Source organism: Bos indicus x Bos taurus, chromosome 2, assembly GCF_003369695.1.
Source record: "Bos indicus x Bos taurus breed Angus x Brahman F1 hybrid chromosome 2, Bos_hybrid_MaternalHap_v2.0, whole genome shotgun sequence".
In the NCBI taxonomy this organism is placed as follows: Eukaryota; Metazoa; Chordata; class Mammalia; order Artiodactyla; family Bovidae; genus Bos; species Bos indicus x Bos taurus.
In genome coordinates, this window is record NC_040077.1 from 30,546,018 (window position 1) to 30,568,888 (window position 22,871).

The 22,871-nt window shown below is 37.2% G+C and overlaps 1 protein-coding gene across 4 annotated transcripts in view; it reads right to left on the reverse strand.

The window, feature by feature from the left end:
• CSRNP3 (cysteine and serine rich nuclear protein 3) overlaps positions 1-22,871 on the reverse strand; it is a 203,802-nt gene that overhangs the window by 79,390 nt on the left and 101,541 nt on the right. For all 4 annotated transcript variants that reach the window (XM_027558853.1, XM_027558862.1, XM_027558872.1 and 1 more), the window contains one exon: positions 7,956-8,126. In XM_027558853.1, coding sequence (XP_027414654.1) covers positions 7,956-8,126 — 171 coding nt within the window. The remainder of the gene's footprint in view (positions 1-7,955; positions 8,127-22,871) is intronic.

Here is a 22,871-nt window from a genome sequence, read left to right on the forward strand (position 1 = left end):
ATAATTACAGTGGGAACCTATTTAAAACCCAGTTCACCATTACACATATTTGGATATAATAACCAATAAATCAGGATCCTGATATATCACAATGACACCCATCCAAATCATAAATTACAGAGTTAGCCTGAAAATTGGTATTTATTTCCACTAATGTCCATATCATTATGAAGTCCTACAACAAATGCATCTTTTTTTCTTTATGTGATTTATTTGTACTAAAAAAGAAAACTCTTTACAAAGCTAAGTGCTATTTATCAAGGATTTATTAGCAATTGAACCAGCACCAGTCTTAGGGCTGAGACTATATGCTTAAGCTCTATACATCTCCAAAAAGATAAGGTATACACACAAATAACAATGGTGTAAAACAGAATACAATAATTTAAAGAAGGGCTGAAGAGCTATTAGACTGTAAGTTTCTACAGAACTGGATGGTGTCTCCTTTACTTTTGCATTTCCAGCTCCTAGTACTAGTGCTATGGCAAACAGTAAGTACTTAATAAGTGTTCATTCATTCACTTACACAAATATTTATTAAGAGGTTACTAGATACGAGACATACAAAGACCTAGCTCCTGCCTTTGCTGAGCTTACACTCATTCCTTTGAAACTCATTTTGAATGCCCTATTTAAAGACAGAAAGAAGACATGCAGAAAAGGAAAAGAGGAAAGTAGGGTTCGTGGTGATGAGAAGGCAAGGTAATCTGTTCAATATGATGTCAGAGCTGGAGGGACTTGATGAGTCTGGTAAGTACTCTGTGCTTTGAGATGGAAGAGAAAACAACCCTAGGCACCTTAGGAGGAGGCCGTGTAGCAATAATGGGCAGCCAAGTTGAAAACACCCAGTTTTATCATTTTCTCCAAAACTTCTTAAAGTGTTCAGCTGTTTTGAATAAAAAGGAAATATGGAGTAAAGGATAGGGGAGGAAAATGGTTAAGAGTCCAGGCCTCACCGCACTCTCGGCAAAAAAAGCCAAAACAAAAGAGTGAATATAAAAGGTGCTCTGGAAAGATATGTAAAGATAAAAAGTGGGTATTATGTTGGGGAAAGGGATTCCCAGCTAGTGCTAGTGGTAAAGAGTCCACCTGGCAATGCAGGAGACATAAGAGATGTGAGTTTGATCCCTGGGTCAGGAAGATCCCCTGGAGAAGAGCATGGCAACCCATACCAGTATTCTTGCCTGTAGAATCCCATAGACAGAGAAGCCTGGTGGGCTATAGTCCATGGGGGTCACAAAGAGTTGGACATGACTGAAACAACATAGCATGCATCCACATGTTGGGGAAAACAAGAGTATGAGATAAAAATATGGGTAGAGGGAGAAATGGAGTGGAAGGAGAAGGGGTATGGTCTGAGTTTATTTATTTATTTTTTTTTAATTTAATTTAATTTTATTTTTAATTTTTTTTAATTTTTTAATTTTTTTTTTTTTTAATTTCAGGTATACACGTGCTTGGTCTGAGTTTAGAGCACTGAGATTTGATATTTCAACGATAGAGCTGTACTGGTTTGTCAAACTATCATGGGTAAAGCTGTGGACACAAGCAGCTATGGGGAGTGGAGAAAAATGATATGAATGGAATAGAAGACTCCAGAATAGAGGTGGTCAAGGAAACAAGAGGCTAATGGTTCAGTCAGCTATCACATGGCTATTCACATCATGGTGGGAAATACTGGGATGGAAAGAAGATAGAAAACCATTGCCAAAGTGTTTGAAATACCAGGAGATTCAGGAAAGAGGATGAGTAGAATAAGAGACTTGGTAAAGTTTTCATAGAGAAAAAACATTTGATATGAGCCTTGTAGCGGGTACAGAACTTCAGAGTCAGAGATTGAGAAGCAGAGGAGAAGAACTTTCAGCCTGAGGGATGGGGAAAGTAAGGTCAGAGGAGGCAGCCATGGTTGACTATTTCTGATTCAATGCACTGGATTTCCCAGACCTCTCAGGCAAAATAATCTGAAAATAATTCCACTGTATATCAGTCAATGGCTTTTATAACACATTCAAGTGAGTATTAAATATTTTCCAAATGGACCACTAACTTGTATCTATTTCTTTCACTCAAACTACTTAAATCCCATATTTCCACTAAACTAAACACTTAATGACTTAACTGGTCCGTGGCTAGTGTCCAGATAGGGACATGACCTACTATGTAAATCTGCAACTGGTTCCAGATCTGATCTCACAATGCCAGGCTAACTGGTTCTTTTCTAGCACAAGGAGATGAAGGGAGTCAGGGTCTGGGAAGGTCTTAATTTAACAGCTTATCAGAGGTTCCTTGCCCTATGTTGCTTCTCTTTTCCTACTTGGTTTCTGCTCTAACTTAAGACCAATTTTGATCCTTGTTCTTAGAACCATATTATCACAAGGTAGGAAGAAGCTTTTGAGGGTCACATGGTGCCTACTCCTGCTCAAAGACTTCCCTAAAACTTCGATCTTCACTTTCTGCCTTAACACACCTCCATTGTTTGAAAAATTATTGATTCAGGGATTGATTGCTATGTTTGTTTTTGCTATAGTAAGTTCTTAAGTTATTATCACAATGCTGAGTAGACACGACCTGTAATCTGAGCTGTATTTACCGCCGGTAGTCTATCATTTTGACATGTCTAAAAGCACCTACCACAGAGACTGAACATAAGATACACCATATCTGTCAAAACGGAATCTAAATGTTCGATGCATGTTAACTGCTTGGTAAAAAGAATAGATATGTTTTGGTTGTACTTCCACCACAAAGTTTCACGTCAAGATCTGATTTCCATTGATTTTTAATCTCTAATCCCACTATAAAATGTGCAGTCAGTGGGAGGGAATTGACATTGGAGGGAAACGGTGACTTGGATGCACGTGGCAGCATATTCACGCCCTATGTATTCAGAGAGAAACCGAGGGAAGTAAGGAAGGAGGGAGGGAGGGCGGGAGACAAACACAGATTATAACTCAGCCATCGGATAAATTAATATACCTCTGAATGTTAACTTCTACTTGTATAAAATGGGTACAATAATGGCTCCTAATCAAACAATGATTTTAGGCTACGCAGTGAACTCAAGAATGTGGAACTGTACATTAGAAACTCTTATCCTATGTAAGACATCCACCATCAGATTTCACATGCCATTTAGAATACCTATCATTTTGCCTTTTGATATTTCCACTTCCTAAATACTATATGTTTATTTGTAGAAAGACTGTGTTTCAGGAAAAATATGTGTTCCTTGGGGGAGGATGCTTTGTCGAACAGCTTCTCATTACTTGTGGGAAGTGCCAAGAACCCTGAAAGGGTAGGAAAAAATCATACCGGCTTCTCTGTGGCTCTCCCTGTGACAGAGCTCAAGTGCAGGCTGATTGGCTATAGAGCCGCAGGGATTTGATGAAACAAAGCGTTCCACAGCAATACAGAATCCAGCGGCTTCTATCTCAAGGGAAGTACAAGATATGACCTTGGTTGATCGCGGGCGAGTATGCTAGTTGCCTAGCAAAACTCCAAAGTCCAAGGAAAAAGGCATAATGTCTTTACTGATTTACATTTCGAAGCTTTTAATATCATAATGTGATGTGCTACAAACTGAATAGGCTTACAGAAAGCATGGAATAGCATGGAATTTTCTACTACCATAGATGCTGCCTCGTTCCACATGATTTGTATCAATTCCTATATTTGTAATGATAAAATGTTATGTTACACAATATGTTAGTGCTTATAAAGCACTGGGTGTACCTGACATTTTAAATTTGAAAGATGACCTCACAATGAGTGAGATTTAAATAACCATATCTTAAAAGATCTGTGTGAAGCTAAATTTGGTTTCCTAATACCACATAAATTTGATAGTAATCAAAAATCCTTCTTTACGGTAATTACTTTTATTTTGAAAGTAGAAAAATATATTAAAGAAATAAGATTCATCAATAATAATACATATTTCTATAAATAACTTTAGATCAGTACATACTTTAATCTAGCTGAAAAAATAAATAAAACATTTTACAAAAATTTGTGCCTCTATTTGGGGCTAGCAAATGATTTGAAATACATTTCAAGAAACAAGAAATCTTTTTAAATACTCTCACATGGGTTAACATGTTCAGATCTTTTATACAGCAAATATTAATAATCTAGGGAGAATTTTTGTTTTTTGATGTTTTGCCTTTTTTTCTCCCACTTTTTCTCCTTCCCCATAATGTTAATATGGTAAACTAAACAGACTATTAAATCAAAAGGGCACTTTTGATTAAATCAATCATTTAATTGTCTTTAAAAATGAAAAATCTCTGCCAGATTTCATTTAATACAAAGTTCAATTATCAAGTTTGAAAACTAACTATTGCCACCTACCACTGACAATAAATGATGAGTTGAAAATTTCAGTAACTTCTTGGGTACCACAAAATATGTCTATTTTATTCAACAGGAAAAATAACATCTGTTGGACATAACTCATAAAAACTCTTTACTAGCTAACTGAAGCATTGCATGATTTAGTGATCATGCCATTTGCTTACATAAACACAATCTAAACTACAGTTATTTTAGTTTAAATTTAAAACACTTTTTGTGAGATATATAAATATTAACTGAAATAAAAATTAACAAATATGAAATTAATCTATCATTCTAATACTTCAAAAAACCAAATTGCTTTCAGTTTTTAGAGTAATTTAATCATTGGAGAAGGAAATGGCAACCCACTCCAGTGTTCTTGCTTGGAGAATCCCAGGGATGGGGGAGCCTGGTGGGCTGCCATCTATGGGGTCGCACAGAGTCAGACATGACTGAAGCGACTTAGCAGCACTTAGCAGCATGATACAAAGACATTCCCTGGCAGTGTAGGTAAAATTGTGTGTTCTCCTTTTCTTAACACTACCTCATGTCTTCATGCTGTGCTGTGCTAAGTCACTTCAGTCGTGTCCGATTTTTTGCAACCCTGTGGAATGTAGCCAGCCAGGCTCCTCTGTCCGTCATACTCTCCAGGCAAGAATACTGGAGTGGGTTACCTGTGCCCTCTTCCAGGGGATCTTCCTGACCCAGGGATAGAAACTGCATCTTCTGCATGCCCGCAGATTCTTTACCGTTAGCACCACCTGGGAAGCCCCATGTCTTCATAATTATCATGAAAATACATTAACTGTATCAGCTACCATAAACGTAATGAATCATTTCCCCACTCCTAGACACATGACCTTCCTCTTCCCTGCCCCAATCCCCATTTTTTGGCATTGCCCTCAACCATCAACATTTTCAATTATGCATTTTCCCTGCGTTTTTGATGTTTTCCCCTTTAGACAAATTATCTGAAGCATAGATGTATAGAGATGAATATCATTATGGCTCTTATATTTCCAATGTGCTTTATAAATTTCATTGCCATCAATAGCAATATGGATGTACATACAATTTGTACTGTGACCGTCACCAGCACTTAAGTACTGTACTACTATTTTTTATTGGAGAGAGGAACACTAATTTCATAGAGATGAAATTTCCATGATTTCATACAGTGAAGTCTCACTAGTACTACTTTACTCTGTGTTATTACTACTGTAATGCTTCAAAATATTTGCTAATTATATTTGCTATCATGTTGATTATCTTTGAAGGTATGTATCTTAAATTTATATAAAAAATTTACATGTGTATTTTTGTACGCCATTAGACAATAATGCTTTGCCATACTAACTGCAAATTTCTTTCCAATATAGATTATTTTACTTTGGGCTTTTGGGGGGATCAGGTATGTTTAATACTTTTCTATTATTAAATATTTTAAGTATTTTGCAATGTGACTTTTTTATGTTACTTCAAAGCTCAGATAACAATCCTACCAAACATTTAGCAAATATGTAATTTCCCCCATGATATGAATTTTAAAAATCTTTGTCTACTTACTCCATCTGAAATGTATTTTGGTATAAGTTGTGAGATGGGTTTCTGAATTTTTCTATTTCAAACTCTAACACCAAAATCACTTATTAAATACTTCCTCCCTCACATTGTTTTATAATGCTCTATTCATATAACATATGTATATATAATATATAATTCTTATCTATACTACACTGAGATTTTCTCTATTTTCTTAGATCTAATACAGTACCAAAAATGTTAAACTATATAATTTTCTACGATTATTTGATACCTGGGGTAGCTTTTCAAGATTTATGGCTTCTTTTTAAAAATATCCCTTTATTCTCATTAGCTTATTTTTCCAAATAGATTTTATTATTCCATCACCTCTAAAAAAGTCTAGTTGAGGGTTTTATAAAGATTATACTTTTATATCCACAAATTAATGTGGAAAGATTTAATAGATTTACCTTTATATCCAGAAGCATAACCTGTCTCTTCATTAATTCAAGTACTTTTCTAACTCACAATAAATCGCATCATAAAGACATGTCCAATATTATATAATTAAAGGGCAGAATGAGATAATAGAAAAGGTGAAGACTATGGGATGGGACACATAAATATATAGATATATATATATATATGTATATATACACATACATGTATATATGTGTGTCTAGTCTTAAATCCTATGTGATCTTGGGCAAGATATTTAGCCTCTTTGAGCCTCAGTTATTTCCTCTGTAAACTGAAGGTAGTGGTTCTTCCAGGATGGCTGTAAAGGGTAGGAATAATGTCTATAAAGCTATTGGATCACAGCATGTGCCCAATAAATGTGAGCTATGAGAATAAATTTTAATATAACATGTGCTCAGTACTTGACATTTTACAAAGTTCTTTCATGTGTATTATCTCACTTGCTCTTTGATCTTCACAAAACCATCTTAGATAATGATGTTGTTGTTATTATCACTGTTAATATTAAGGCCAAACACATAACATACATCTTTAAAATCAAAACACAAGCTCATTTCACACTATCATGACATTTGTAAATATATCTGAAGATCAACCTACATCACACAATTACTTTGTCCCTGAATATTTGATGACATTTTTGTTATAATAATTGTAGATATGAGTTTTGCTTGCTTAAAGGAATGCTGTTGATTTTAGTATATGTGTCTCATGTTCAATAGTTTTATTGAGCTCCTTATTAACTCTTAAAAATATGATTAATTCTCTTGGTTTTCTCGGTAGTCACATTACCAAAATAAATTCTATATTATGTAATGACATATTAATAAAATCAGCTACTTAACTGAAAAATAAAAAACTAAAATTAGTTATTTGTCATCATATCACGATATATTAAAAGCTTCCTGTGGGAAACATAAACTCAAGATTATTTAGCTAGTAATAGTTTCATTTAGCCTGTAGACTGTATTACCTTATGAAATTCCCTTGTCAGTCCTTCAAACCTCACAGTACCTTGCCTGACAGGAAGCTGTGATGCTACAGGGCAGTGGAAAAAGAGAAAGAATACAGCTTTTTTATTTTGTGGGCTTTAAATATTATTCTTAAGGATAAGAGAAGAAAGGGATGTGTAGAAAGAGGTATAAACAGTACTTGCACATTTGGGAGAGTTTTGCTGCTGTTTAATCTCTTAAATCATGGTTGGCTATGCGCTTTCTCAGTGAGCCCAGACTTTCCACTTCCAAATACATCTTCCCCATGTTGTTGTTGTTTTTTTTTTCTCCTAGAGTATCATTTCAGCTATGATGAGGATACATTTTTTGTGCCTAGACATGTCTTTCCGCATCCCAGAGTAGGGCATTTCCTTTGAAAAGTAATAATAATAAAAAGTCATTTTTCATTGAATCTGTTGGTTAACACTATCAAATAATCCACTAAACAAAGGAATCCACTGATGCCTCAAAAATCTTTCATTTTTCCTTAATCATGTCTTGCTTTTAGTTCAATTGTACAAGCAAAACAAAATTAGGAATAACAGTTAAAAAATCACCACAATGATACAATTGTTTTCACTGTAGAACCAAACAATCCGTCTCAGTCATGGCTTTTGTACTCACGGGGAAAATGATTAGAAGTGGATGGATTGACACTGTCCCCACTGTCAGCGCTTTCACTGCTGGAAACTTCATCATCTGATTCCCGCACAGAGGAGCAGGGCGAGGAGCCGTCAACTTCTTCAAACTTCCTCTTTAAAATTCCACTCATCGCTGCAGCGCTGTCACATGTACCTGTAACAGGAACGGGAGCAGCGGAGCATTGAAATATTTGACCGCTGGATGTGCAGCCAAGGTCTCTGGAGTCATTTTTATATGGCTTTTTATACATGAGCTGAGTTTTCCCTTGAAAGGATCACTAAGCAGTTTTTTAAAAAATATTTTCAGAAATGAAATTAGATTAAATATGAGCATCTGACCATTTGCTTACCAAAATGTAACAATTTTTTAGACATATTTCATTTTAATGCACTACCTCTATTCCTTTTTGTTGGCAAGTTGAGAAAATCCATTTAAGTCTGTAAAATTCTGTAACAAAGATAAATGTTAATGTTCCCCAAAGTCCTAAACGATTACTGGAAGGAACACAGATAAGTATGCAAAAACTTCATACTCAAGTTTTAAAATGCAAGAAACCCAGTTAGCTGAGCACAACGAAGCATATGCAATCAGGTCTAAATTTTAGGTAGTTTCCGCTTAACTATTACAATAAAGTGAAACGCTTCCACATGATACCTGGTTGCTGAAGCTGTCGCTACAGTTTCAGAAACCTCCTGAGGATATTTACCAGGGATAGAGCACTAATTGGGTGGGAAGAGTGAAGAGTGGGAAGTGGAGGTAGTTTCTCCTAAATTCTTTCTCTAGGCTGAATGATGTGTCTTCTCTCCTTGAGCTGCCCTCTCTCCATCTTCATCATTTACCTTGACATATGCACAGGGCATAAACTTTCTGCCAATGTAAACATTTCAGAAATAACTTATCTACATATTAGCTCAGATATAGGTGGATGGTCTAACATTGCTAAATTAAATTAACTAAGCTGAAGGTATTACTAGGTTGATTCCATTCATTCTATCTTCCATCTTATTTATGTCACCTGATTTTTAACTCCCATTTAAGTTCTTTGTTACATTATCTAGGTACTGGCTTCAGAAATTGCTGTAATTACCTCCTTCTCTATGCAAATCACACAGCGCACAGCCTGACCAGATCCCCGGAGCTGGGCCAGCTTTTCAAACTCTATTCGGATTAGCAGCATCAGAACCACCTAAGGGGGAAATCTCAGAAATGCAAACTCTAACTAATGCAAACTCTAAAGCCTCATTCCGGATCTACTGAATCAGAAACTCCCTTCGAGGTTAGGGCCTAGGACACTGCTCTCTGAAGCCCTCCAGGTGATTCTGACACATACTCAAATTGAGGGCCATTTGCCTAATTTCTAGTCTGTTCTCCAGTAGCTCCTTCCTTGAGTGTGGCCACACATCAGCCCCAGAGAGTTATATAACTCAGCACTCAATTCCTAATAAAATCTTCTGCGTCCATCACTGGTGTGACTTCTAGTAAAGTTAAGGACAGTATTAGATGTCTCTTAAGTATCATTAATTTCAATTTACTCTACTCATCTATTCATGTGTTTAGTAACCAGTAGGCATATGCTTGACTCCTTCGGTGGAGTAAGGGGATACAAAAAGGAGTAGAATGTGTTACCTGCTCCCAAGAAGTAAGCATTCACTATGCTGGGCTGCATGGAATTGAGAATACCTCCAAATTCATGTTCTATTGCCTTGTTTTACTAATTTATGTCTTTTCATGACTTATATTAACAATAGATAACTGATAGCAACAAGAAGATACTGCTCTGTCCACTCTTTTGAGAATAAAATCTCTACTCTGACTCTTCTTTTACCACTATTCAGATTGGCTTATTATTTTCTCTGTTTTAAAGAGTATGAAATGCATATAATGTTCATGCATATCTGAGCAGGGTGGAGGGGGAAAAGATATTTTAAGTAAAGTTCCTGAAATAAAAGTAGGACAGGATATAAATTTGAAAATTGTTCACTTCAAACAAGATGCAAAGTAATTCATGAGGGAGAGAGACCAAGACACAAAGTAATACAAGATGGAAACCCATGTTTAAAAAGTACATTTTAAAATAAGATATTACAATGGTAACACTTAAAAACCATGTCCTTAAGCGCCACTTAACCATCTGATCTCCCCCAACTTCCTTGAGAAAGGCAGATTTCTTGACAATCAAGAACACCCAACTGGCCCAAAGGAAACTACATTCCAGCATGGCAAAACGTGGTACTTGGCACTCTTCTCTTCCTTTCTCACTTCCTCAAGCATGAGAGGGGAAATGTTTGGAGGGATGCTAAGAGAATTCAAAAATCTCTTTTCCCATTGTTGTTACATTTGTACTGGCAAGACCTGAAGCAGTGGAGTTGAAGGCTGACTGCAATTTCTGTCTACATCTTTGGGACTGAAAGAGCCTAAGCTCTTCCCAGGTCAAAGGAAAAAAGGAACTGACTGCTTAAGATGGGATTAGTATCTATGCTGAAAATTAAACATTCAAATAATTACAGGTGGGTGTAACTTTAACTTTGGGCTTCCCTGGTGGCTCAGATGATAAAGAATCTGCCTGCAATGCAGGAGACCCATTGAAAGCAAACAGTAGTGGATGGGAGAGAATAATTAGGAGGTGGTTGTCCTAGTCCAAGTGAGAAATGGTGATACCCTTGATTAATATGTGTTTCAGGGTTTGATCCCTGAGTCAGGAAGATCCCCTGGAGAAGGGCATGGCAACCCACTCCAGTATTCTTGCCTGGTGAACTCCCTGGACAGAGGAGTCTAGTGGGCCACAGTCCATGGGGTCACAAAGAGCGACTTATACTTTATAACTTCATTCATACCAGTGAAACTGGTTAAGTGCTAAACTGCTTGTGCAGCAACCAAGCATAACACCTGTCTAGTTTCACAGCCTTCAAAAAATATTATTTGAGTGTAACAAGATGTTATAACAAATTATGAGGGCCAAATGACCTATTGCTTACCAGCAGATAAACCTTGATCAAGACCTAATAGTGGAATGGTAAAAGGAGCATGTGGTTTTCTCCTACATCATCTATACTATCTCACTAGGAAGAAAAGAATACAAGAATTTAAAGGGAAGGCCTGTTAATAGAGGAGTTGTATATACTTGGTTTGCTTGTACCCTGTATTGTTTCTCTCAGAATTTGAGGACAACCATATGTAGGTAGCTAGGTATAAACGCAGGTGAGCAGAATCAATGCTTGTCCTGTGGCTGCACAGCTCCTTAACTTGTCATATATTTTCTTCCTAAAGATGAGACATAATTAAACTCGGTAGGTACGAAGCCAGTGTAAAAGTGGTCAACATTTCAAATTGGTAAACAGCATTAAAGCTCGAAGAACAGAAGATAAACCTGGACAGGCATTAATTTACTCTAAATATGATAAGCTGAAAATTTGTCTCGTTAACAGCCATTTAAATACAGCTACCATTTTCCAATTCAAGAAACACATGTTAATCAATGGTATCACCATTTCTCACTTGGACTAGGACAACCACCTCCTAATTATTCTCTCTCATCCACCACTGTTAGCCTTCAATGGGTTTTCCAGGTTGGAGGCAGAACGATAAATTTAAAATGTAAATGTGATCATGTCCATAGCTTAAAATTCTTAAGTGGCTTTGGACTGCCTTAGGATAAAGTTCAAAATCCTCAAAACGGCTTATAAAGTCTTTAACAACATACTGTGGTTAACTTCACCTTTTTGGACCATTTGGCCTTGTTGCCAGTATTTCAGCTCTAAAAATAATTCACTTTCTCCAACCTGTCTTTTCTCTCTGGACTCTAAGCCCTTTGATGTATGCATGATTTCTTGCAATCTCCTTTTTAATTTCTTTTCCCATAGCACTTACCACCTTCTAAATCTATATTATTTATTTATGTACTTTTAGGTTTATTGATTATTTTTCATCCCCTGCTGGAAGACACAAAAGTGGGAATATTTGTTTTCTCTACAGATGTTCCAAGCATCTAGAACAATGCTTTATATCTAATAGGGGCTCAGTAAATATTTGTATGATGAATGAATGAAACTCTTCCATTTCCATAGTTTAATTATGTTGTCAGTGTCTATTTTCTCTGATAGACTAAAAGCTCCATAAAGCAGAATCATGTTCATCTCATTCACCATTCTATCTCTCCTAACAAAATATCTGGCATATTTGATTAGATGAGAATCAAAATGAGATGAAATTGACCTCAAAACGTCATACAATTTCTTTTTGCTTGCAAGCAACCCAAAAGCCAATTCTAGCTAACTTAAGCACAAAGACATCTGTTGGAAAAATACTGAACTAGTTGATGCAATCTAAGATACAGCTGAAATGCAAGATTGAGGAACAGCAGGAATAAGGACAGCTTCTAGATTACGGCTGTAGAAATTCCTTGATGTGTTTTTTTGGTGGGTTTTTTTTTTTTTTTTTAACAGCACCACTGTTACCGGGTTTAAGTCTAGCAACTTCTGTGTCTCACAGTGTAAGCCTAATGTTCCAAGGCATGAGCAACCTTTAGCCCACTTTGGGTCAGGTGTCAGTCCTGTGACCATTATACTACAGGGCCAATGGGCAAGGAGCCACCCAATTAGGTATCGCTACAAAGAACCTCACCCAGAGGCTTCAATAAGCTCACCGCATTTCAAAGTCAATAGTCTCTCCTTGTCTAGCACTGATTTCTCTACTTTTTTCATTTATTAATATATCCATGAATTCGTCACTTGGCAAGCCTCTTGGTTTGGGATTCCTTTTTCCCTACACTCAAGTGCCCTTTCTATTGCCAAATTCAACTTTAAAATTCTAAAAAACATCTAATAATCTTGGGTATCTGTTATTCTTAATTAACATATACTATTTATTTCATATTTGTATTAGATGTGAGAAGCCTCTGGACACGTTTAAAGAAAAAGTAGTTGAAAAGTAGAAATGTCTCCATCTCTACTCAAAAAGATACTGATAAACTATACCAGATTTTCTATGATTATAAGTACAATTATTTTATTTAATGTATTTCTGGAAAAAATGTCAGAAACCAGAAGGCTGGAGGGTGAAAATAAGTAAGACATTGGATAAAAATGTACATTTTAATGCCTTGGGAAGAATGATTGAAGCTAAATTTTGGGTATTTGTTGGAATCCTGTTCATGTTCCTCTCTTTCAACAGACTAAAAATTTCATAGCTTCTCTAGGTAACTCACTGAGTTCTTACTATCTCATTTATATTCATCTTATGTTTAATCCTTTTTTTCTTATGACAGTCTGTCCCTATTTTTAATGTTTTGCTATGTATTATAAGGAAATGGCCACAGGAAATATGGCTTAAGAGCCATCAATCTCTTAGTTCTGTACAGCAAGTTCTTTGATTTGGAGAAGATTCATTTTAGAGTTGCAAGATTTAGCAAATTAAAATAAAGGATACCCAGTTACATTTGAATTTTAGATTAAAAAAAAAACATTTGAGATATAAATTTACCTATTATTTGTTGTCATCTGAAATTTAAATTTAACTGGGCATCCTGCTTTTCTTCTGACAACCCTAACTGGTGCTCTTGGCTCTTGGTGAAAAAGCAGAATGACTATGAAATCAAGAAAACATCTACATAAAAGATGCCACCTACCGACTGGAACTGGGGTGTCCCTGATAGTTCAGTTGGCGAAGAATCCTCCTGCAATGCAGGAGACCCTGATTTGATTACTGGGTCAGGAAGATCTGCTGGAAAAGGGACAGGCTACTCACTCCAGTACTGTTGGGCTTCCCTTATATCTCAGCTGGTAAAGAATCTGCTTACAATGTAGGAGACCTGAGTTCGATCCCTGCGTTAGGAAGATCCCCTGAAGAAGGGAACGGCTACCGACTCTGGTATTCTGGCCTGGAGAATTCCATGGACTGTATGGGGTCGCAAAGAGTTGGACACGACTGAGGAACTTTCACTTCACTTCACTTCACTAATGAACTACCACATATGAATATTCCTGTCCTTTATCAATCAGACAAAACCCAGTAAATGAAACATGTAAGGTCATTAGGGTAAATCACAAGTTCATCAAACAACTGAGAAAAAGATGAGGGGGGTGGGAGATAGTTAATAAGTTAAGGGCAAGTGTGCCCTATCACTGATGCTGGAAAAAATGCATTTAAAAGGAAGTAATTCTGGCATGGCAAGAATTTCTTTATATTGAAATGGGGAGATATTTTCAGTGAGATGCTGTTTCTTCCCTAGGCTGATGGTTCACTTGACCTGCAGGTCCTTAATTCCATGGAGGCTACTTAGACCAAGAGCTATACATGGTCCTCTCTCAGCAACAAAGAGGTGTGTCTAGAGCCCCTCTGCTCAGTTTTACCTGGGTGTATCCTTTGCATTGGTTGCTTGCTAGTTTTGTAGTTAATCAAAATGAGAGTAACCTTTAACCGCAAAGGTCATTAACAAAGACCCTTCTGCCTTGGTGATGTGGCATATATCAAAGGAGCATGTTAGCCTGCATTGTAACCTGACATGAAGGACATTTCTTCCTGGTTTATCAAAGAAGAAAATAATTTACTTTACATCCTCATCAAATTCTTCCAGCAAGCACAAAAGCTAAGAAACCATAATAAAGTTCTTTCCCAACAACTCTGATAAGCTAAGCCTGTTCACTTTGGTCAGCAATGGGCCCAGAGCCCAGGAACCACCAATGTCAGGATTCAGTTGCACAGAAAAAGCAGCTTATTCTCCTTTACTGTTACGCAGAATGGAAAGCAATTTTGATGTTTCCTCTGGTTGCTTCACCAAATTCAAATGATGAGATGAGAAGCACTGCAAACAGGTTGATGAAAATACTGGTGTACGGCTCTTCTGTGACAGCAGGTGGGAAAAGCTTAGCTGGCAAAACCAAGATTATTCACAATGTCACACTTCATCAACTAGATTGTCTACAGGGCCAGAGAGAGGATGAAAAGGACGGTTGCTCAATTGATGGTGTGCAGGTTTTATTCCAGTACTTAAGAAAAGAGGGCTTGTCTGAAAATATCATACTGAGTATTTTCTGGTGGGATATCATTAGTTATCCAGATATGTTCCTAATTGCATGCATGCTTAGTCACTCAGTCGTGTCTGACTGTTTGCGACCCCATGGACTATAGCCCACCAGGCTCTTCTGTCCACGGGATTCTCCAGGCAAGAATCCTGGAGTGGGTTGCCATGCCCTCCTCTAGGGTATCTTTCCAACCCAGGGATCAAATCTGGGTCTCCAACATTGCAGGTGGATTCTTTACCACTGAGCCACCAGAAAGCCCATCAGGATACAATTTTAAATGAGTTAGTTTAAATCAAAATCTTTTTCCTCCTCAGTTTTTTACAGCATGAATTTGAGTAATCTTTGTTCTGCCCTAACATTCACACTGCTACTGCCCTTACACTGTTACATGAATCAAACACTGACTATTGGCTGAAGTTGCTACTAAATAAGATAATTATAATCTTAAGAAGTTGGCATCAGACTTCAATGCCTTGACCACACCATGCCAAATGGTCTCAGAATGCTTATGCATTTCTTTTTAAAAAGGGGGGATATCTTCTTCCACAATACTAGGCCATATCTGCCTTAACCCATTTGGCAAGAAATTAACATAGCTGCTGCCAAGAAGATAGGGATTTGGCAATGAATTCACAAGGTAAAATCCTGCAAGGTGTTTCCATGGGGCACCACCAATGTGAAAAATGATACTGGTGGTTTGCCAATTCAAGGAGTGCAAGTTAGCCAAATACATTTCTCTTGTCCAGGTGTCTGCTTAAGCCAAAAGTGCTGGGAATGCTCTTGTCTAATGAATATTTTTGTTGGAGAAACAATTGGAGGGTTCCCCAATTATGTATGAATTCCTTATGCCAGAGTTAACTGTGACCTTGAGTTAAAGGTCTGAGTTACTTTATATATTTTGAATTTCGACAATTTTGTAGCTTGATGATTTGCAGTTTGAGAATTTAATTAAAGAAATGAATGCTTGCCCCTGAAACAAGTGCACACGTGCATATGCCATTTATCCATGGATTTCCTGGTTAAAAACTTCTGCTCTAGTGACTTAACGCCATTTCCTCAGCTTTGGTGGACATCCAGAACTTGAAAGAATAACTGATTGTGAACACATTAGTTTAAAGTATTCTAGAAGTCTGAGCATCTGTTGCCTCCTGTTCCTTTTACACTAGGGTCATCTCTCTCCTAAGGCAAGGTTCTTTCTCCCCTAGCTTCTTCTGCCATAGGTGCCAAAGAGTGAACTGCATCTCCTGTGGACATTCCTTACTGATTTCAAGGGTTCCTTTCTAAACAGTGTCTGTCTTTCCTAAGATGTAGTTTAGACTGCCTCATTCCTTTTATAATAATGTCAGTCACCATTTGATGAATATCTATTATGGGCCAGACACTTTGCACCTATCCTCTGTAATCTTTTCTCAAAACCTGCAGGTTAGTTTTAGCAAAGGAAACTGTGGTTTCAGAGATCTAGGTCATTGGTCCAGGAGACCTGAGCCAGACTTTCTCTGAAAAGTATTTCCTGACCAACATCACACTGGGTCTAGTGACCTCCCTACATTCACAGCACAGCACCTGGTTGATGCACTGAGCAGTATTTACTATACTGCATCAGAATTACTAGTTCACCTGACTGTTTCACATACTTGACTGTAAGGTTCTTCCTGGACTGAATATGTATTCCAGTGCCTGTTCAGTAAATGAATGGCCATCAATTTGGAACCTAATCCTGGATCAGCTACTAACAAGTGGCCTAATTTTAGGTAAGAAGATTACCTCCTCTGGGTCTCAGTTTCCACTTCTATAAAAATAAGGGGCAGGGCATACCTAGTAAGAACAGGCTCTGATGCAGTACAGTCCCCACAACCAAGGAGTACATGAGAAAAGCCTGGCCTCCATCAAAGGTGGGTGCCTCTAACTCAGCACTGTCCTGCCTCACTGTGTGCAAACTGCAGTGTCTAAGCTGATGCATGCCCTATTGGCAAAGAATGGAAGGCCACTCCACTTACTAATGCTAAAGGGGTTCTACAGAACCCCAATAAGCTTGCCACACTACCTGTCATTGGGATTAGTGTCCATATAAGATAGCCAGAACTTGGTTTTCAATGCTTCGTAACCCTAAAAACGTCGTTCATTAGTTGTTATTTGGCAACACGATATAATAGAATACATGTGGACAGAAAGCCAAAGTTGTTCCCTAAAGTTAACTTTCAGGATGCACTTTCAGTTAGCAAGAGCAGAGAGACCCAACCAGGAACATGATAAGGCTTTTAAAACTGTTGAAAACTGATCAAGTGCCTGCTGTAAGCCTATTTTTCCTACCCCAGTGACAAAAGTACCAATGAAAATTTTATTTTATATGCTTCTATTAAGACTTAGTCTAATTTCTTGGATGACTGGCAAGGCTTCCCACATTAAGGGGAACAAAAAAACCACACAAATGTGAAAGAATTTAGAACTATTACTGCAGCACTGGAAGTTAACATTTTTTTCTCCTGAGCACTTAAGAAGTTTCTCTTCAGTCGTTTAGAAATGTTCTGACTAAATAGTAGAGTAGTCAGCATAGATCAAAAGATATTTGAGAGATATGACATCCTTTTCCTTCAGAAGAATCATGGGAATAGACTGAAGTGAAAGATCTTTTAAAAACACTTCCTTGTAAAGTACCCTAAAGTGGACATCATAATATATATGGTCAAACTTCAGGACCATACCCATCTAGGCACTGGGATCCTGCCAAAGATACTGTGCAAAAAAAAAAAAAAAAAATTAAGAAGATTTGAAAAATTAGAATAAGTAGAAAAAGCACTTTACATGTTCTTTAAAATGATCACTACCTTAGGCAAGATATAGATTTTTTTACTATCAAAGGCAGATAGTAAATAGTTATTCAACCTGCAGCTGACATTGCATGAAGCAGCAATTAGTAAAAATAATTTAGAGAGTAAGATTAAATACCTGAATTTTCAAGTCTCAGAGAAGGTTCTCGGCATAAATTAAAATCATTTCACAATAGAAATAAATCACACCAAGCTCAAACAATCTTTTAAAACTTGGAAACCCACTATTGAGAAAAGTTTCATCATTCAAACTAGTTTCACAAAAGCAGCATCATGATATCCCCCACCTCCCACCACCAATTTATCCAACACCTGCTATTCATGTATAGTCATCACAGAGCATTTCTAGGTATGCTACTGTTAAAATAATTTGTAAGTTTCTTCTAGATTTCTTTTGAAAAACCTTGTGGCTAAATCAATTGATGCAGTATTTCTAGACTTCATTCTGATACAGAGGAAGTTTAAAACAGCAGTGAGTCCATGAATATTTTTTTCGTGATTTGAACAAATTAGCACTTTTAAGTCATGAGGCAGAACTGGAATCCTGCTCTACAACAGCATTGGATCAGCAAACGTTTCTTGGGCACCGAACATGAGCCATGCTCACTCTATAGCTGAAAGGTCCATATGTTAGGGGAAGGACACTGACGGAAACAGCCCACCCTGGCCAGGCACCATAGTAACCATTTGCATGAGTTGTTTTACGACAGGAGCTCCTGGTAAGGAACACGGAACTAATAAGCCACCACCAACCGCAGGAGTTCAGGAAAGGTCAAAAGGAAACACCACATATCCGACCTCCTCCCAGAATCCTTCTCTCCGGCATCCATTTTGGCTGAGCAAGGCGTGTACCACCAGGAAGGACTCTGAATCAGAATGACTGGCTAAAGACAACCCGGAAAGGAATCCCATCACCATAAAACCCGAGACTGCGAGACATGTGGCAGAGCTGTTCTCCTTGGTTCCCTTACCCTACTGCTCTCTGCCCGGGCGCCCTTTCCCAATAAAATCTCTTGCTTTGTCAGCACATGTGTCTCCTTGGACAATTCATTTCCGAGTGTTAGACAAGAGCCCAGTTTCAGGCCGTGAAAGAGGTCCCCATTCCTGCAACACATAGTCTATGGATAAAGCAGGAACTGTGGGTGGAAAATGAACAACTAATGCCTTAATTGTACAAAGTCAACATGGAAAAGAAAAAATGGTAGAGCAAAGCCTTAAAAATGAAAAATCTTAAAGTAACAAAGGATATAACACAAGAGAATTTAAAAAAATATATATATTACCACATATGTGAGGATTCTGTGGCTATTATACTTACAGTTGGTGGACTATGAAACCACATATTTTGAATTTGATGACTATGGTGGCTGCCACCTCTACTTGTCCCATCTGAATATAAGGTATCAACTGCTCAGTACTTCCAAGGTATGACCTCTAAGAAACTCCTAGTGGGTTTCTATCTTTGGAAAACATGTCTTTTTCTCATCCATTGAAATCTTATCAAGAGTGTTGTAACTATAGACTTAAGCTGAACTTGTCATATGAGGACCAGAGAACCAACTCCTGTAGGCTGAAAAATATTACTAATTTATTACCATCAGTTCAGTTCAGTTCAGTCGCTCAGTCGTGTCCGACTCTTTGAGACCCCATGAATCGCAGCACTCCAGGCCTCCCTGTCCATCACCCAAACTCATGTCCATTGAGTCGGTGATGCCATCCAGCCATCTCATCCTCTGTCATCCCCTTCTCCTGCCCCCAATCCCTCCCAGCATCAGGGTCTTTTCCAATGAGCCAACTCTTTGCGTGAGGTGGCCAAAGTACTGGAGTTTCAGCTTCAGCATCAGTCCTTCCAATGAACACTCAGTACTGATCTTCTTTAGGATGGACTGGTTGGACCTCCTTGCAGTCCAAGGGACTCTCAAGAGTCTTCTCCAACACCACAGTTCAAAAGCATCAATTCTTCGGCACTCAGCTTTCTTCACAGTCCAACTCTCACATCCATATATGACCACTGGAAAAACCATAGCCTTGACTAGATGGACCTTTGTTGGCAAAGTAATGTCTCTGCTTTTTAATATGCTATTACTATAGTTACCACTTATAATGCTCATATTCTATGCCAGGCATTTATCATGCCATTTTGTTTTCATAAAATCTCTTTGATGTGGATACAATTATCTCTACTTTGCAAATGAAGATGAGGCTTACAGTTTTCAAGTACTCTGTCTAGGACCACATGGATTGTAAATGGCAGACCATGCTTTAGAAGTGATGCCAGGGTTGGAACTTAAAGGTAAACTCCCAAACACTATGCTATTCAGTCTTTTCACGCTCCACAATATAGTGTGAACTCACACTCTTTAAAACTACATAATAAAAGCACTTACTTATCAAGAAAACAATATACAATATTTTCCTGATTTTTCAGTTGTTCATGAATTCCCCTAGATTTACAATGTTTTGTTGTATTAGAGAAATTACCCAGGCTTGTTAAAGTAGTTCTCAGGCATTTTTAAATGCTAGTGGGCAAAAGAAGACCATGATATAGAACTTATCCCCAGTACTTTGGACTATTCTAATTCTTACAGAATGAGAAGCAACATTTCTTCAGCTCTTCAAAAATCTTTGGAATGTAAGAGACCATCTATTAACGGGTATGATATTAACCACTGTATGTATCGTAACATATACACTATACTAGTGAATTTTGAAGAAATAGGGATTGATGGCTCTGTTGTCTTACTTTTCTTGTATATGATTGGGGGGAATATTAGGTGTACATACATGTATACATGCATGCACACACACAAATGACTAAATAATGCATTTCTAAATGAATATGTGCATTCATAAGCTTACACGGAGATGAGAGATTGCCTGAGTAATAATTAGCATGGTGGTAGAAGGTGGTGTACCTAAAAGTCCCAGGATTTAAGAATGAAATAGACCACAACTCCTGAAATTGGTAAGAATAGATACATGCACCAGTGTTTAGTCAAATGCCACCAAGATAATTGGTCTGTGTGTTTTCTTTGGTATACCTGTTAGAAATTCCTCATTTCCCTATCAGAAAAGGTAATTTCAAATCCCTGTTGGTGATTTAGTATGACAGATTCTCATTGTAGCAACAAAAATCAATTTCTCATTTATCTGGAGTTCCAACATGATTTTAAATATCCTAAATGTAAGAAAAACGAAGACAAATTCTATGTTTCTGTGCTTAGTGTACTACATATCTGCATGTGTCAGAAGGTCAGCACATGGGGTAGTATAGAGGGATGTTTACCTCTCCCCACTTTGCCCACCAAAGTCTAAGCTATATAGAATTTAATGTAAAATAAAGTACATATACTTCATTTTTAATTACTTTCAGATAAGGAGTAATTATTAATTACTAAAATAATAAATATTAACAGGAGAAAAGAAAGAGTAAAATATAAAAGGCACATAAAGTATATAGAAAGTATATAAAGCTATATGCTAAAAAGTGTATAATAGCAACACTATTTAGTACTAGACTTTCCTGTAGCTCAGATGGTAAAGAATGTGCCTGCAATGCAGGATACCCGGGTGCAATCCCTGTGTGGGGAAGATCCTCTGGAGAAGGGAATGGCAACCCACTCCAGTATTCTTGCCTGAAGAATCCCACGGACAGAGGAACCTGGTAGGCTACAGTCTGTGGGGTCGCAAAGAGTTGGACATGACTGAGCAACTAACACTATTTAGTATTGGGGTACACAGTTGAGGAACAGTGTTATCATTTGCTATAAGTCAGTGTAATGGTGAAAATAATGATTCTTTTGCCATAAAGAAGGACCTAAACTGATTTCCACTTTGCTCAACAAAGCAGAATGATATGTACCATATCTTACTTCCATGAAACCAATAACCATTAAAGAAAAGCTGGCCATTTAAGTTATAAACTTTACATATTTGGAAAATTGGTTAATTTAGTAGATTACTTTCCAACTGTCCTAGACAAAGTATTACTATAATGTTGCCATCTGTCTAATAATATGGAATAAAAATAAGACCTTTAAAACCATCTTACAATTTTATTATCCTTATACTCTTCAACAAAATGAATACAAGTCTATTTACATTTTAGAATAGGCAATAAAAATGCAATCATTTGCTTTGTTTCCTAAGAAATGCCAGGTTAAGATGAAAAAATGTGATTGTTTTGAATATTCAATTATTTTGAACATTTTCCATCTATATGTTGTAATTTTATTCTTCTTTCTTTTTCATACGCACCAGAAGTTCAGGAGAAGGACACATATATTGATAATCCAACCTAAAACCTACACACACAATTTTGAGACAACAACAGTTATTTGTAGATTTTAGATTATGTTCCATCCTGCTAGACTGAGTACAACATGTTTGCCCTAAAATCTTTTCCAAGCTTACAATATGGTCTCTAGTTTCAAATGATGACAAAGACAGATTGGTAATCAGAAAGCAGGAAATTAATTTTTGAAAAATCCTTAAAGATTTCTTTGAAGTCTGATATAATACCACCTCTTAAAGTACACTAAGTGTATATCCTTCAATGATTTGTTTTTACATTACTCTATTTACTCTTAACTTTCTAAATTTAATTTCATTTGCATTTATAGAAATGCATTTTTCTATATGCATTTAAGTATCCAGACCATGAACTTACTAGGTACCTGCTGCTGAGATTTGTATGGAAGCTGTATGGTTCAAGCAAATGCAAAAAAGACTTCAAAGTTTTGAGTGAATTTGCATAGAGACATAAATTCTCCAGGATATTCAAAGCCATAAATTTGCTGCAGGACATATATAGCTCTCTCGTGGCTCACGAAAGCACAACAATTCTCTTTATTTCACATTTGTCTATTACCACATTTTCTACAAGACTCTTCACAGGCGCTCCTTCTTTGCCCGCACTGTTTTTATTTCTATATTCAGAATGTGCTAACGGGTAGTAGCAGTTGCATTTACAAAGTTAATAGTGCTGGACAGGCTAAATGAACTTTAAACCTAGTTCTTTCCTCTTCCCTGTGCCCTGCCTGTAACACATG